Source organism: Colias eurytheme, chromosome 4, assembly GCF_061535395.1.
Source record: "Colias eurytheme isolate Ceu_HAF_F1 chromosome 4, ilColEury1 Martin Lab GWU primary, whole genome shotgun sequence".
Taxonomy (NCBI): domain Eukaryota; kingdom Metazoa; phylum Arthropoda; class Insecta; order Lepidoptera; family Pieridae; genus Colias; species Colias eurytheme.
This window is the reverse complement of record NC_142983.1, coordinates 6,957,983-6,975,946: the sequence shown is the minus strand read 5'-3', so window position 1 is coordinate 6,975,946 and position 17,964 is coordinate 6,957,983. Positions and strand designations below refer to the sequence as shown.

The 17,964-nt window shown below is 34.8% G+C and overlaps 1 protein-coding gene across 1 annotated transcript; it reads right to left on the bottom strand.

The window, feature by feature from the left end:
• Positions 1-1,449: 1,449 nt before the first annotated feature.
• LOC149909042 (juvenile hormone acid O-methyltransferase-like) lies at positions 1,450-9,032 on the bottom strand. The gene is made up of 4 exons (XM_090120644.1): positions 8,471-9,032; positions 7,722-7,893; positions 6,417-6,525; positions 1,450-3,832 (listed from the first exon to the last, which is right to left on the bottom strand). The coding sequence occupies exons 1-4, from the start codon at positions 8,824-8,826 to the stop codon at positions 3,654-3,656; spliced, it is 816 nt and encodes a 271-aa protein (XP_089976770.1). The 5' UTR covers positions 8,827-9,032; the 3' UTR covers positions 1,450-3,653.
• Positions 9,033-17,964: the final 8,932 nt, after the last annotated feature.

Here is a 17,964-nt window from a genome sequence, read left to right as displayed (position 1 = left end):
TCATATTGTGGATTTGCTCATTTCATGAAATGGTCGATCATTTCGTGAAATGGTCGCATTACATGAAATGGTTGAATGTCTATTGGCCACATCATGATGTGGTTGAGCAGATCAATGATAAGAAATCGTTTCTCGATATGGCCAACTAAACGCGCGGTTTTTTCATGAAACGATCAAAATTATTTGATCATATCGTAAAATAGTTACTTACATTAATTATTGGTAGAGGCGCTGCAAGCCCTGTGTTTATGTAATAAGATGGCGGCCGCTGGCGAAAATTTAATAATTCGAAGTTAAAAACTTCATAATTCATTTAATTACAATAATATGAAGCTTTCTTCATATTAATAGCAAAGAATTTACGACGTAGAGGTTCGAGTACGATGCGGATATCTTAATTCGCTGCTGCGGCACTAACTTAAATGACAATAAACAAGTTCTTAAAATATTCTGAAATTTTTTAATATTTTACTCCCTATATTTTTTACGATCTGACCAAATGTGGATGACCAAATCGTGAAACATTGACGATTTAACGATTTGATAAAACTATGTTGGCCATTTCAATCCAAAATAATAACCATAATCCAAAAAAATAATCGTAATCCAAAATAGATGGAAATTATTCAACTGCTGCTTTCCGGACAATTATCAAGTGATATCGGCTCGACATTACCACACGTGTTTTCAAGCAATGAGGCATGCATGCGTGTTTGCAAGCATGATGGATGTATTCAATCGAATGAAAAAAATCAGGCTTGCAGTATGCACACATTTTAATTTGGTTAGTCGAAAGAATTCGCGCAGATAAAATAGATGAGGTTATATGTGCGAGGATTGCTAATCCTGAAACCGATCCAGACCGACATAATGTTGTAATCACGAATATCATTCATGGACCGTGAATATGATCAACGGCCAATCACCATGCGTGGTTGACTGCGAGTGTTCCAAAATGTATCCACGAAAATTTACTGTAGAGACTATCACAGGCAACACGATGATAAAGCATGAAAAGAGTTAATCCGAGTGCATCCCAGGCTGCAAACGTAGTTTAATTCAATTATTTTTCTCTGGCACGTGTATGAAGTAATTAAGCATCTAATTATTGTTTTTTTTTATTCTATTGTAAATAGAATAAAAAAAGCATTTTATTTCGATGAATAACACAGGTAAATATAATTAAAAAAAAAACAATTATTAGATGCTTAATTACTATATACACGTGTACAACATTTTTTTTAATAATTAATCGAACTATCCTTCTTGGTTAGTTTCGTCACCGAAAATACCGTATCAATTTCTGAATCAATTGCGTAAAAAAATATTTGAGGAATTTTTATGTATATCTGCTTTAATTTTACTTTTCAAAAATTGATTTAAAAAATACAGACAATAGTTTATTCACAATTTTTAATTGTTTTATCAAAATACATTTTTGAACGCATGAATGTCAAACAATATTTACCGTATTTGACAGGATTGATAACTAATTATTGACACGTACGAAAATCAAAATTTTTGGAAAATATTTATTGGTCTAAGTAGTTTTTGTTGTTTTTAAGATTTATTCTGCTATTCTTGGTGGAGACAAATCCAACAAATCTAAAACCATGAAAATTGGTTCAGGAGATCTCGAGTTATAAGTGCTGGAACATACACGACTTTCTTTTATATATCTACATAATATATAGATTTATTGTGACGCAGACATATAAGAAGTGGTGGCCAAACTTTCCGTATAGTTTAAGACTTAAAAATTGAAAAGTGCTAATGTCAAGGTGTTTTTTGAATGAACATAAATAAAGATATTACATAAACGTTAAACACATGCTTTAACAGAAATATAATGAATACTAAGATAATCTTAATGAAAAAAAAAAACATAATATCTATTTATTATTGACATTAATAATTACATATGTGACAAATATAAGTATGGGATGTATTGCAGCGTCTTTCCAAACTATACAAGGCCAGTACGCAACGGTGTGAAACTAATCACGTATAGTTTGGAAATAACTTTTTCACAAAGTTCTTCCAATCTATACAACAGCAGTACGCAAGTACTCGCGTATACTTTGTAGTGAAGTAAGTAAGAATAGCGCTCCAAAATATACAGCGCCAGTACGCATGCGGACTAATCGTGTATGTTTCGGAGTAAGCGCGGCGTCTTTCCATTGCTCGCGCTTATATATTATTGTATTGCTGTTTTGAAATCTATTATTAAAATGCATGTGTATTGTGTATGTAATGTTGCGTACTGATTGTATATTTTTTGTATCGAGGATGCTTGTGTCTTCGTTCCCGACTATACTGCACGACTTACAATTATTGACAATAGTGCTAAAATGTAAGAATCTAATAAGTCCAGAAGAAGACGGTTGCGAGGCGACGGCTATTTTTGTGTAGTTAAAAAAAAACACGAACCTAACCTAACTCATAGGTAACCCTTATATCTGTTACCTATTTATTTTTCTAAGCTCACCTAATAATATTTTTATTCCATATTTTACTGAATCAATCAAGAAGAATAAAAGTAGATAGATATAGCTTTACAAGTCTTTGATTGCCTACGCCTATTTATTATTTCGCTCAAGCGTAAGTAGTGTAGTAGGTATATTTAGTTATATTTTGCGTACTGATCGTGTATCGTTTGGAACGAAGAAGCAAGCATCCGCGTTACAAAGTATACACGATCAGTACGCAAACTTCGTGTATATTTTGTAATAACAAACTTAAAAACAGCATTACAAAGTATACACGAGCAGTTTCCTATGGTTGCGTTCTGGCTATGTATAGTTTGTAAATACGCTGTATTGCACAGAGGAATAGTAGGAATTTCGGTAATATTAAATTAAATTTGAAATAAAACACAAATTCATTTACCTATTGTGAAACACTAATAAAGCTTTATAATACATACATATTGAAAATATGTTAAATTATAGATATAATTTTTAATTTATCAACAACTTGTAAAAACGTCCAACACTTTCCGACAATAAATTCTAAATATTGTTAATAAACTTAATAATGAAATAATAACTAATCATAAGTACATAGAGTTGGATTTACAATGACACAGCACTTGTTGAAAAATAATACATACTAGTATTTTATTTTTATTTTAACCAGTATATAATATAGTAACATCAATTTACTCATCACTTAAAAACTACTAGTGCGGTGGGTGAAATAATCTAATTACCTAAGCATTAGGCAAATGTATCTAAAAACTAAAATTAAAATATTGATCGAACTCTTTTTGTTTGGTTTCGTTTATTGGAATATAATTTGATACCCTGAAACATTGAAATAAAATCTGTGTTTTCAACAATTCAACTTCAACAATTAGGTATAATTTTCCGACATTTCATGGGCCTTTAAACAATATTTTGAGACTAACGTTATGGATTACCTAATATATTTTTTTAGAAGGTTCCTTAATCTACCAATCACCCAAATAAATTACATTTCACACAACTACTCTACAATTATAAATTAACATTTAAACATCCCTTATTATAATTAAAACTTTGTAATAAATTACCTACTTAAATATATCGAATAAATAACCGCAATCGTTGTAACGATCTTCACCTTAACCGACTAGTATCTATCTAGAAATAAAAATATATGAATTTATTAGACTACTTTTTCCCATATGCAATAATAAGATTATAATTTGCCCTAATTGAAATGGAATTTTCCAAGTCGTCGTTAACTTTGTCTATGAGTTGCATATCTCTTACAATACCAACACAATCTTCCAAAAACTCCTCATGTAATTCTTCAGGTATTTTGAAGGGGTTTACGGCTGTTACTGCTTCTGTAAAATAAAATAAAGGTAGGTATGTGAATATAGAATAAAAATATAATAGATGCGTTTTCATTTCAAGCGAATATTCAATTACATATTACAAATCAGTTGGAAATATAAGTTAGTTTTCGTTCATATTTATCTTGCTATTTATGGGGTAATACCACAGGTAAAACTTTTTAAGTCAAGTCAACGTCTTACGTCAACGTCACAAAAGATGGATGGATGGATGGATGGATCATTGGATGCGCAAAAATCATTAAAGTAAAAATAGTTTTAGTGCAAAAAAGTGAGATACTTTTATTGGATATTGTTTATAACTGTGTGATTTTCCTCTGAAAGTGTTATTACAAATCAAATCAATGGAATTATTCAGCTTTTAGTGAATTAATACTCACGATAAAACTCAGTGTTAACACAAAGTACAATCAATGTGTTTTATTTAGTAATAACAATATCTACAACTTTTAAACTTTTAACTTAAGTGATCCGGAACAGTGTGAAACAAATGCAAACATTGAATAAATCACCTAACTATATAAAAATGGTCAATCTAGTGTGATATTGTGTGTAATTTGAAATAACCCTCTTTGAATAATTTACCCTCTCGCTAATTTATGAGAACAAAGTAGTGACACAGGTAGTGATCAACGTAAAACTTAATTGGCATAGTGAGTAGTATATCTCGGCTTACATTCGAAGTGACCAAGATCGATCCTGGGCCTTGTCACGAAGCTAAGTACATAATATATTATTATATATTTTTTTAGTTTCATATTATATACTAAGAAGAACAAGGAAGTTAGGATTAATACATATAAATAAATAAATATTTGTTTCTCTCATAAATTTTTGTCATGGCGTCAAAAGTTAAAGGGTTTACATGCGCCGGTTGTCTAAACACAATCAAAGGAAAATAATTTTTATCATGTTCGTGTTGTAATGATCGTTACGACTTATTATGTGCTAATGTTTCTCTAAAAAATCGCTATGATCGTGTTGTAATGATCGTTACGACTTATCTATTATGTGCTAATGTTTCTCTAAAAAAATTCAATTCAATGTCCGAAGCAAACGTGTTATTCGTTATCATGACGAATGTCAACATCATAACATTACTTAAGCGCAATAAATATATCAAATGCCGATGTTGAGAATAATGACCCCAATTTAATGTCATTTATTAAAAACGAAATTCAATTGGCGGTAGGTACATGAGGCCCTCAAATCTGCAATTCAGTCTTGCTCAAAAGAATTACACGAAATCAGAGAGAAATTGACAGTTTTTAAAGAATTTAAAAATTCTCTGGATTTTATAAGCGCAGACTATGATAAAATTAAAGGTGATTTAATAAATCACCAGGAAATTCTTTTAAACTATTGTCTGTATTTTTTAAAATCAATTATTGAAAAGTGCAATTAAAGTAGATGCATAAAAATTCCTCAAATATTTGTGTTTACGCGTGCTTTCAGAAATTGATAAGGTATTTTCGGTGAGGAAACTAACCAAGAAGGATAATTCGATTAATTATTAAAAATAAATCTGTAAAAATGTTAAAATTCGGACAATTATTTTGCGATTTCGTTGACTGCTTCAACTATATTGCCCTGACTCATTCGGTTTAACCAAGCTAAATTGCGTTTTGAAGATTACAATTTACATTCGCGATTATTACATACGCGATTCAATTAGCACAGAGAACAAGATGCAGAAAATGTTGGGCTACTTAGGTACTATTTTATCGGTGACATACACAGGTAGCCCAAGTCATAAGCATAAGAATATGCGCAAGATGCACATAATATGTTCGTCATTATGGTCGGCCTGGATCTATTCATTACATTTACATGTAATCCAAAATAGATGGAAATTATTCAACTGCTGCTTCCCGGACAAGTGATCGGATCAAGTGATCGGCTCGACATTACGACACGTGTTTTCAAGCAATGAGTTACATTAAAGCAACATAACACATCTTTCGGATTATTCCATGATAGATGTATTCAATCGAATGAAAAAAATCAGGCTTTACACATTTTAATTTGGTTAGTCGAAAGAATTCGGGCAGATAAAATAGACGAGATTGTATGTGCGGGGATTGCTAATCCTGAAACCGATCCAGACCGACATTATGTTGTAATCACGAATATGATTCATGGACCGTGTGGCACCATCAACGGCCAATCACCATGCGTGGTTGACTGCGAGTGTTCCAAAATGTATCCACGAAAATTTACTGTAGAGACTATCACAGGCAACACGATGATAAAGAATGAAAATAGTTAATCCGAGTGCATCCCAAGCTGCAAACGTAGTTTAATTCAATTATTTTTCTCTGGCACGTGTATGAAGTAATTATAAGCATCTAATTATTGTTTTTTTTTATTCTATTTACCTATACCTATGTGTTATTCATGGAAATAAAATGCTGTTATATATCTCTATTTTTTATCATTGTATTTCATTCATAAAAGCCTAAATTAGTTCCAAGCCCAATAGCCCAAAGGTAACACGACATTCATCGACTGGGCGGTACGAAGTTCGCCGGGCCAGCTAGTAAAAAATAAATAAGTCAGTTTAAGATTTACTTACTTTTCAGAGCTTCCAAACTATCATATATGAATGATTTTGGTTTATATTGTACTTCCACGTTTACAAAACCGATTTTGCACATCATCCGTCTTATTTCTTTTTCAGGATCCTATAAAGAAACATAAGTATTAAAACTTTGTAAACAAAAAACTATTTTGATGTACACACCACACATGAGCACACACTCGCATGTTTAAGTATGTATTGAGTTTAATTATAGTAGTTAGCGTGAATTTATATCTATACTAGATTTCCGCCCGCGGTTTCGCCCGCGTTTGCAAAGGAAAACCCGCATAGTTCCCGTTCCCGTGGGATTTCCGAGATAAAAACTATCCTATGTGTTAATCCAAGTTACCCTCTATATGTGTGCTAAATTTCATTGTAATCGGTTCAGTAGTTTTTACGTGAAAGAGTAACAAACATCCATACATCCTTACAAACTTTCGCCTTTATAATATAATCCATACTAATATTATAAATGCGAAAGTAACTCTGTCTGTCTGTCTGTTACTCAATCACGCCTTAACTACTGAACCAATTTGCATGAAATTTGGTATAGAGATATTTTGATACCCGAGAAAGGACATAGGATAGGTTTTATCCCGGAAATCCTACGGGAACGGGTTTTTCTTTGAAAACGCGGGTGAAGCCGCGGGCGGAAAGCTAGTAATAAAATAAAAATTGTTTTGTGTAGAAGATTTTTAATGTGATAGTTTATTTTCTTAGCATAAGGAATATTGTACCTACCACTGGAAGATACTTGTTCCCACGACACAGGGAATCGTAGTGTGGGAGCAAGGGTTTTCAATTTCTATGCATCTTATATTTTGGAAATAAAGTTTATTGTTTATTAGTTATTATTATTAAAACAAATCCATTCTAATATTATAAATGCGAAAGTAACTCTGCCTGTCTGTCTGTTACTCAATCACGCCTAAACTACTGAACCAATTTTCATGAAATTTGGTATGGATATATTTTGATACCCGAGAAAGGACATAGGCTACTTTTTATCCCGGGAAAATGACGCAATTCCGGAAATCCCACGGGAACGGGAACTATGCGGGATTTTCTTTGACTGCGCGGGCGAAGCCGCGGGCGGAAACCTAGTTTATAATAAATCTTAAATTAATTTAAGTACTGAATCCATTTCACAATTGATCAGAAGCATTACGAGAAGGTATTAGTACTTATATGGTTTTTGTTATAAATCCGATTTAAAACTGAAGTGGGTTTTAATGTCAATTTTCTTTGAATCTTATTTTGCTCTCAATAGTTTTATTTGAATGGTTATATATTATTTACCTGACAGTCATGGTACGGTGATACGAATTTATCAACGTCCTTTAGCCAATAACTCCATCTGTTGGTGCGAGCAAGAATTCTGTACACGTCGAACAGCGGCATGTGCCCGAGGAAAATCAATAAACAGTCACCACCATCTTCTAGGAGATTATAAATATTTGTAAATGCAATCCTGAAAACGAAAAGTTCACTATTTGTACATTCCTATCATCCATAACTATTCGCAGATTTTTCTAAGTCAGGAGGTTTTTCCACATCACAAAAATGCTCTATATTTATACGTTAGTGTGCGTGGCATCAAAATGCCACGTGCCTACTTATTCATTTATTGTACTTCTATTTGAATAATGTTAAACACATTGTCACTGATTTATTGATAAATAGCTTCAAGTAATAAGTATCTATTTGGCACTAAATTGAGTGCGTGTTATTCCCTTAACTCCGTGGGAATAATTTAATTGTTAGATATTATTATCTTAATTGTAGTACATAGTATTATATTATTTATTACATCATATTATTTCTCAATACAATTAATAATGGTGTGTAAAAATGTTTCAATTCATTTAGGATGAATACAAATTGTATAATTGTAACGTTGTAAATCTTAATATAAATTTAATTTTAATTTAATCAACAAGATTATGCGTGCAAAAGATTATTTTCAAGATAACGTATGTTAAAAGAAAAACAACGAAAAAATATCAGGTTCCATAGGGGCTAAAAAGGATATTTAAAATAAGACTTACTCTTGTTTTTTTATCCAATGCAGCGTATAAAAGGAAAAAGCGTGGTGGAACTCGCCCCGCATCTGGTCCGGCAAGTCACCCTTAATATCAATCACTGTGAAACTGACGTGATCTGAAGAGTAGTTCCTATTCGCGAACTGTATCATTTTCTCGCTGATGTCACAGCCCACCACCTTCTCGCAGCGCGGCAAGAAGTTCTTCAGCACGCCGGTCGTGACGCTTCCATCCCCGCAGCCGATGTCTATAACACATGCATCCTTCTTCCACTTGATTTTCTGCGCGTACTCCTCAAGACACTCGAAAGCATCCCTCTTTTGAAGGTTGTTGCTTTTCTGATATAACTCTGCATCATTCATGATTAGTCGTGGTGTATGGGATCGGTGGATGTTATAATTTGTTTTTGGATAATTTAAACTGTGGTATGAAGATTCGGGTGCGCGTGCGTCAGGTTGCCGTACTCGACGCGGTTTCGGCGGGCAGTCTCGTCAGGAGCGCTCTCCGTATGTATTTATATGTTATACCGACGCACGACATCATCGACGATTGTGGCAATGCTGGCCCTAAATAGAGGTCTTATCTGAATACACTTTTCTGAGACACCTGGAATAAAAGTGTAATGTTTATAATAGGCTTAGCTCGGATAATAAATGATTTATATTGAGGCAACAAAAGTTGAAGAAAAATTAATCAATGCCAATTCAATCAATTGAAACGTCAAAATAAATGTTTTAATTTACTTTTTTATTGGCTCTATTATTTGCCTCATTATTTCACATTTTTTTAGTTGTATACACAGTTGTATAATAATTGAAGAATAATTTATTACTGTATTAAGATTATTTAAAAGTACCCAATAAAATAGCAGCGTTGTTAAATATAATTAGTAAAATTTTTGTAAAGAATTATACTTATTATTGTTTGAACAATTTCAAGTGTAAAAATTATTACATGTTTTAGATTTTTAAATTTTTCTTATTTTCAAAATAATTATTTTATACATTAGATAAGCGCGATGCCTTAATTACAACAGTTTAAAATGCATGAAGGTCACGAACTTTACAGAGGAAAAGTAGCTTTCCGCCCGCGTTTTCAAAGAAAAACCCGTTCCCGTAGGATTTCCGGGATAAAACCTATCCTATGTCCTTTCTCGGGCATCAAAATATCTCTATACCAAATTTTATGCAAATTGGTTCAGTAGTTAAGGCGTGATTGAGTAACAGACAGACAGACAGAGTTACTTTCCCATTTATAATATTAGTATGGATTATTTTCACTGTATCAATAGGGAACAAACAAGGCACGTGGACCTTATTTAGACAATTAGGTATAATTATGTAAAATTACAAATTATGTAGCATAAATTATTGCAAAGTAACGATTTGCACTATTCCGCGAACTCTACGCGTGACTACGGTGACAGTGTAGTCGTAGCACATATCGCTACAAACGACTGCACAGTGCACACCTAGCTACAGGTACATTTAGCTACAACTTTACTAATGATCAATTTATTACGTTTCACAAATATGGGTTTAAAACTTTAAAAGTATTTGTTTTTATTGATGAAAATTGCATTACAGCGTTTTTTTAATGATTTCCATGAAATATTACGTTTTTTCTTTAATCACTCAGAGTCAAAGAAAAAAAAAGACTACTTAAAAAAGGGATTTATTAATTATTTATGCCTTATTAGTTCAATAAAATAATTTATTGTTACATTAATATGTATGATTGAAGTATTATTATAATAGGCATGACGACAGTATCCATAAATGATCGAATTAGTGTTTTTAAGAGAAAATGTATACTAAATAAATTAAAAATAGTGACTTAGAAATATTAAAAACAATGTGATTACAAAAACAATACTTAAAAATATTTAGACAATAAAATAACACTATTTTTATTATTTTGCTTAAAAAAAATAAAAGTAATACAATATTTTAACATATATGTATTACATGTTTTTCAATTTCAATAGAAAAATCTAATTTGAAAACGAGGAAAAAACCTTTCGCAGTTCAGTTTCAGACCGTATCTAATGGGATGACAATTTCACAACGCGTCTCACAAAAATGCGTCCACCTCGCGTCCAGATGAAGCGCCAATTTTTAATATTCGCTTCTTCCCTAGCAAGGTAAAAAAGCGCCGATTAATGGAGGTCAAACGTTCGTTGACATAAAACCGCCTTGTCTCTCCTTGTATATCGGTCCCGGATGTGTCTGCCCCGCGTCGTACCCGCCTTCAAAAGTTCGTCGCGCAAGCTGCTCCGCACGTAACGCACAACAAGAGGTCTAGGACGTGCAGAGGCGGGGGTGGCGCCTTGCCCGTCCGCATGGGACGTGCGATCGCGCCTACCTCCAGCACGATGGGCGCTCATGATATCTCGCTCGTCAACATTTATGCCTAGTTTTTGCGAAAGAGTCATGATCAGGTGTGATGGATTTTCAGACGCACTCTCTGACACGCCTGAAATTTCTAAATCGTTAAGTAATTGTGCTTGCTCACATTCATTTATCTGAATCTTAAGTGTTTCAACCGTATCGAAGATCTCGGCCTGTTCCAGGCGACATTGTTCCAACTTCATTACTCTTTCCTCCACAGTGTCAAGCCTAGTATTAAAATCGCTGACAAGAGTTGTGAGTCGCGATAATTCCAGACGGAATGCCGATAGTTCGAAGAAGATGGATCTCTAGTGCAAGGATGGGCGATTGGTTTACTGATTCGGAGTCACAAGCATCCTTAAAAACGTCTCCACACTCATTTCTGTCTGTGGAAACTGTAGCAGGTGCCTTTGAAAATTTGCATTGTTTGCAATGTTTTGCATTGCCAATTCATATTAACTTTACTTTGCGGGCTTATGTTATTACTGTCCGTTTTCTTATGGGCATGCTTGTATGGAAAGGTATACATTTTTGAGTAAAGCAATGCCATTTGGTACGAATGTTGTACTCGTCCACCTAAGCCCAAATCGCCTGGTAGCCAGTGTCTACTCCCCGGCAGAAGGGAGGGAGGGGGGGTTATAGAACAGAGCGCCCGGCGCTCCGAAAAAAAATTCTGGCGGAGCCATTTGGACCTTTGAGTCGAGTTTGGTATCGTTTTCAGGTAACTAGATGATGCCTGATTCATTCCCCATACCAGTTTTTTAGGGTTCCATAACAAAATATGTCACAATTCTTAAAATAATGAACTTTTGGTAGTGAAAAAATCCAAACAAACCAGTATATTTTTATATTAAATCTGGTTTATAAAAAATACTGTCTGATAGGAAATTTAATGCAAATTATAAAAACATTAAACATGTAATCTAGTTACCTAACTACCTAACTAGGTCTGCAAACTGTAAACTATCCATACCCAAGCACCACTCAGCTGCATTCAAGGGTAGCTTTCGTTACAATGCCACTAAGTGTTGGAACAACATCCCACCACCATTAACCAGTTTGACAAATATTAATAATTTTCGTTTTCAATACCGGAAACATATTTTAAAATCCTGTTCTAACACTTAGTGCATTTGTATCGAATTACACATTAAATATCTATTTTATAACATAATATTATATACGCATTTATTCTCTGCCTATCTATCGTTATAATTATTATTAACATTGTATACATAATTTCATTTTATTTATTTACATTATATACATAATTACATACTGATATTATATATATATTATATCTATCATATTAATAGAAATATATCCTTCACATAATATAGTTACTCATGTTAAATTTTCATTACATGTAATTCTAGACTGAAACTCCAATAGTCACTTGGGGTCACTGAAAATCAGTGGTGGTAAGGTATTAATCACCTTGCCATCATAAACTGAGTTGGCTCCATTTGTCAGGTCACTCACTGCCACATTACCTACTGTTTCTTAGGAATAAGCTTCTTCTTATTCTTATTATTTTTCTTTTATTTGTTTTTCCTTTGTAAATCAATTTGTAATCATGATGTGATTCTGACAATAAATGTGTTTATTATTATTATGTTTCTCTGTTCCATAATACTCGGGTACCACCAGAAGGACGGTACCCGGATCTTTGGAAGGCTTACGTGGGGACACGGATCCAACACGCAGAGGCCCTTTCGAGAATTTTAATGTGTTGTGGGACACCAGCCGCAGCCTGCCCATGACTGCACTATAGAGATACAGCCCTAGGCAGTCCGCGGCCGATGTAGGACTATTGCAAGATAAGGGAATAAAATAAACTGGGCGATGGAATGGGATGTTAATGGACCGGAATTAAGGACTATGGAAGACTATGGCACCTGCCTTTCTACTAAGATATAGCAAAAAATTGTTGGCAGGTGGTGACTCGCCCTCTCACTGTATGGGCCCCCGAAATAAGTCGCTGCAATAGTGCGACAAGGGGGCAACATATTGTGAGCAGCTAAGGTTGGAGAGGCGTCCCTGGACTTTAAACTACGATCACGCGCTCCCTGAGGGTCCAGCATCACGTGCCCACTCGCCACTTACGCTTCGCATCCACCCTTCGAGCTAAAAGCTCTCGCGACTCCACTCTGGCCGGCCGGTTAAGGCAAGCCAGAGGTGGGGGTCCTGTCCTCGTCAGGCTTCACTCCGACCGGCCGGTGAAGGCGAGCCGGAGATGAAGACAGGGGCCTCCCCCGGGAGCACTCGGTTCCCGCGGGGTCGCTACTCCCCGACACCCCGCCACAAGGTGTCCTGCGGGTTGACTGATTGCACGGGTGGAATATCTATTGTCACGTAGACAATAGATATTCCAACCGTGGGCGATGGGGTCGTCACATCCCTACGCCCTTTTATTATTATTATTATTATGTGTATCTCATCCATAATACTCGGGTACCATCATAAGGAAGGTACCCGGTCCTTTGGAAGGCTTACGTGGGGACACGGATCCAACACGCAGAGGCCCTTTAGAGAACTTTACTGTGTTGTGGGACACCAGCCGCAGCCTGCCCATGACTGCACCATAGAGATACAGTCCTAGGCAGTCCGCGGCCGATGTAGGACTATTTCGAGATATGGGAAACAAAATAAACTGGGCTATGGAGTGGGATGTTAAATGGGCCGGTATTTGGGGACTATTGGAAACTATGGCACCTGCCTTTCTACTAAGATATAGCAAAAAATTGTTGGCAGGTGGTGACTCGCCCTCTCACTGTATGGGCCCCCGAAATAAGTCGCTGCAATAGTGCGACAAGGGGGCAACATATTGTGAGCAGCTAAGGGTGGAGAGGCGTCCCTGGACTTTAAACTACGATCACGCGCTCCCTGAGGGTCCAGCATCACGTGCCCACTCGCCACTTACGCTTCGCATCCACCCTTCGAGCTAAAAGCTCTCGCGACTCCACTCTGGCCGGCCGGTTAAGGCAAGCCAGAGGTGGGGGTCCTGTCCTCGTCAGGCTTCACTCCGACCGGCCGGTGAAGGCGAGCCGGAGATGAAGACAGGGGCCTCCCCCGGGAGCACTCGGTTCCCGCGGGGTCGCTACTCCCCGACACCCCGCCACAAGGTGTCCTGCGGGTTGACTGATTGCACGGGTGGAATATCTATTGTCACATAGACAATAGATATTCCAACCGTGGGCGATGGGGTCGTCACATCCCTACGCCCTTTTATTATTATTATTATTATTATTTTGCATTTGGTACATTTGGCGCCATCTGTTGTCGCGAAAAATTTACCGCAACACGAACACTTGTTAGCCATGTCTGCAACGGTAATCGATGCGGTTTTTTATTGGTTATGGGTTTCACGTGCAGCCGCTAGATGGCATTAATCTAAAATTCATTTTGTTTTAAATGTTTATCAATGTTTATATTATGACTAGATTGACCACTACAGCTCTTTATTTATTAGTATCTCATTGAGAGATTATAGCTATCTTTTAATTAATTTATCGCTTTATAGTAACTTTTTATAGTGTGGGTATTTATGTATAATGTGTCCTTTAATGTGTCCATCAGCTGATCGTCAGCTGTGTGTTGTTTGAATTGATTGTTTATTTCACTTGGCACATATTGTTATTTGTACACGCACGCCACTTGTAAGCTACTTTTGAAATATACACCTTTTAACTTATAACTTTGTTTACGCGAATAGTGAATTATAAATAGTCCATTGAAATGTTACATCTTTTGGCCTAATCTTGCGTTTTTACGAGGACGCAATTTTATTTATTGGATTTGTAGGGAGGGGGTCAGTGTGAAGCTAAAACCAAGTTTGTGGGGTCGCCACCCTTGTCCCACGGCCGCCATCTTGATTATTTAATACGAATATACGATACTTGATGTAATTATTTGTTCATAAATATATAATTACATATATTGCACTGCTAAATATTTACGTGGTCCGTGGACACTATTTTTGGATGTTCTTAATTGTATATTATATATAACATTAAACTAAGTAATGCATTCACATTGGGATGTACAATCTGATAAGACACGAATGAGAACAACATATTATAAGATAGTTCAGTCGCTTTTTAGTTAAGAGCTTTGATTAAAATTCTATAAATACAAATACAATCTATCTAAAATATCTAAATAACTTCTGTGATTTCGATCTAGATTTACATCAATACACAGAACAGTTTGTGCGCGCCATTAGAGAATATGTACGTATAATAAAATTATTACACAAAAAATATGAATGCGTCGTCCTTTCGCGCTAGGTAATGCAAACTAAGCGTGATTGCATTACGCGGCCCGCGTCACCCGACCCCCCAGTTCCCCTCCGTTTCTCTTTACAAGTACATTCGTCGCCAAACTGTAGGAAATATTGTAAAACTGTGGTAGAACTATAAATAAAAAAGTTATAAGCGAAAATGATACATATATTTTTCGATAATTTTTTTTTATCAATTTACGAAGAAGATTTTAATATAGCCTGTAGCCTTCCTCGATAAATGGGCTATCCTGTTGGAAAATTCTTTCGATGTTTCGAAAGAATTTTTCAAATCGGAGCAGTAGTTCTTGAACAAACGAACTCTTCAGCTTTATAATAATATTATTATTAAATATAGATAATATATATATATATATATATATATATATATATATATATATATATATATATATATATATATATATATATATATATATATATATATATATATATATATATATATATATAGATTCACAATACATGGCAATAGGCCTCATGTCGTGGCCATATCGTAGATTTGCTCATTTCATGATATGATCGATAATTTCGTGAAATGGTCGCATTTCATGAAATGGTTGAATGTCTATTGGCCACATCATGATATGGTTGAGCAGATCAATGATAAGAAATCGTTTCTCGATATGGCCAACTAAACGCTCGGTTTTTTCATTAAATGATCAAAATAGTTGATCATACTGCAAGCTCTGTGTTTATGTGATAAGATGGCGGCCACTGGCGAAAATGTAATTATTCGTAGTTAAAAACTTTCGTTTAATAACAATATGGAGAAAGTCATTGCAAAGAATTTACGACGAAGAGGTTCTAGTACTATGAAAAATGTGGATAAAATCTTATATGTATTGAAGAAAAAATGCGTCTTGCCTAAAAAAGGATTTAAGACGCATTTTTTTCTTTTAGGATATAGGTATATTTATATATCCTACCTACCTAAAAGTAAGGATTGTTACAAAGATTATGGTTCCTACACAGTCAAGGACAATAAATAAAAATCGTGTTACTTATTTTATTTACCTATAGTCCTTGAAATCAGAAATCTTATGTGATTGTCTGTCGTCTGTTTGTTGCCTTATGAATTGATGATCCCGTGATTAATGCACATAACTAATTGTGATGTTGAAAATAAATAAGTTCATTATTGATTGAAAAGTTTGATATTGATTTTATCTTGATAATATCTTGACAGGGCTTTAAAATTAAAAGAAAACAAAACGTTGTCGAGTCGCGATTAGGTATAATTTTAACTTTAATATGCGTAGCACATTTTATTTTTATTTTAATCCTAAATTTTGTGATACAGTGAATCCAAAGTGACAATTGAAGGATGAAACCTAGGTGTACATTTATTTTCCTATTAAAGTTAATCTTATTTTGATTTCCTAAAAACTGCTCCTAATGAATTATCTGGTGTAGGTAAAAATAATACATATTCACTTTATTATACTAGAATTAAATTATCTGTGACAATAATATAGCTTCCTGAAGATAACAGGTAAATAGAGAATTCCCGAATAAAAAGCGATTCAGTAATTTTGCTAATTTATGACTTTATTTTTAAGCATCAAACACGCGATCAAATCTTTTATCTCTAAAATATACCTACGTGTTTAAAGTTTTCTGCACAACAGCTGTTGAGTGTGTAGATAATTATGATAAAAAAATCCAACACATGCTAATTACTACTTGATTTATTTCCAGAGTTACAAGGAAGTAATAAGTACTGATCTACTTTTTAGCGTAAACATAAATGACATTATAATACACTAATATAATTTTTGCATTGCCAGGGAAGGGTCGACATCTCTATTCAATCTGTCGATACGACACAATTCGTGCATAACTTCGTCCATATATTCATCAAATATGTAGTTCATTTGGAATAGTCGTTAATAAATAAATCTATATATCTGTTGAATATAAATAAATAAAGCAGCATATAGATGCTAAGAACAGAAATATAACGCACCACAAACGCACGAGATACGTGATATTCACGTCGAATTTGACGTAATAATATGTCGATGCAACAATAAAGCGCGTCACACACGGTGAAGATACTATAATCTATACTTATAATAAATCTGTAGAGAGGCCAATTCTGTACATGAAATATATTTAAAAAAAAACTATGAAGGGGTGATAAGGGATCGCTACTGATGCCAAAAATGCAATCAGTAAAATTTTTGTCTGTCTGTCTGTCTGTCTGTCTGTCTGTCTGTATATTCGTTATAGAAACAAAAACTACACGACGGATTTTAACGAAATTTGGCACAATTATTCTTCATACTCCTGGGCAGGTTATAGTAAAAGAATCATGTAAATCTGTGTAGAAACACCAAAGTTATACATGAAATACGCTATAAGTCATCGCGCGTGAATTACATGCCATAAGGATTATTTTTGTGTATCAGTTGCCGCGTTCGACGCGCTTCGCGGCGGGAGCTATAAAAAGGCGGCGGGTCCGCACCCGTTTCGCGTTGTCACGGCATCACGTGTGAACGGCTGAACCGATTTCGATAATTCTTTTCTATTATATTCCTTGAAGTACGAGGATGGTTCTTATGTAGAGAAAACGTAAATATGTACCACGGGCGAAGCCGGGGCGGACCGCTAGTATGTATAATAAGATCCATTAAGTAGTGGAGAAGTACTGTTATTTTTGAGGTTTCTAATGTGATGTCGTAAAAAAATACATTTATTCCGCTTACATTGCAAACGCAGGCTGAACCCTACGAGTTTTATCAAAATAATGTACTAAGTATTATACACATTGAAAAGGTCTACAGAAAAGTCCGCGATGGTATATGTCT

Coding starts and splice junctions, on each gene's coding strand:
- LOC149909042 (XM_090120644.1), bottom strand. CDS start 8,826: ATGAATGATGCAGAGTTATATCAGAAAAGCAACAACCTTCAAAAGAGG. Junction 7,894..8,470: donor CATTGGATAAAAAAACAAGA/GTAAGTCTTATT, acceptor TTTCGTTTTCAG/GATTGCATTTACAAATATTT. Junction 3,833..6,416: donor TAGTTTGGAAGCTCTGAAAA/GTAAGTAAATCT, acceptor TTTATTTTACAG/AAGCAGTAACAGCCGTAAAC.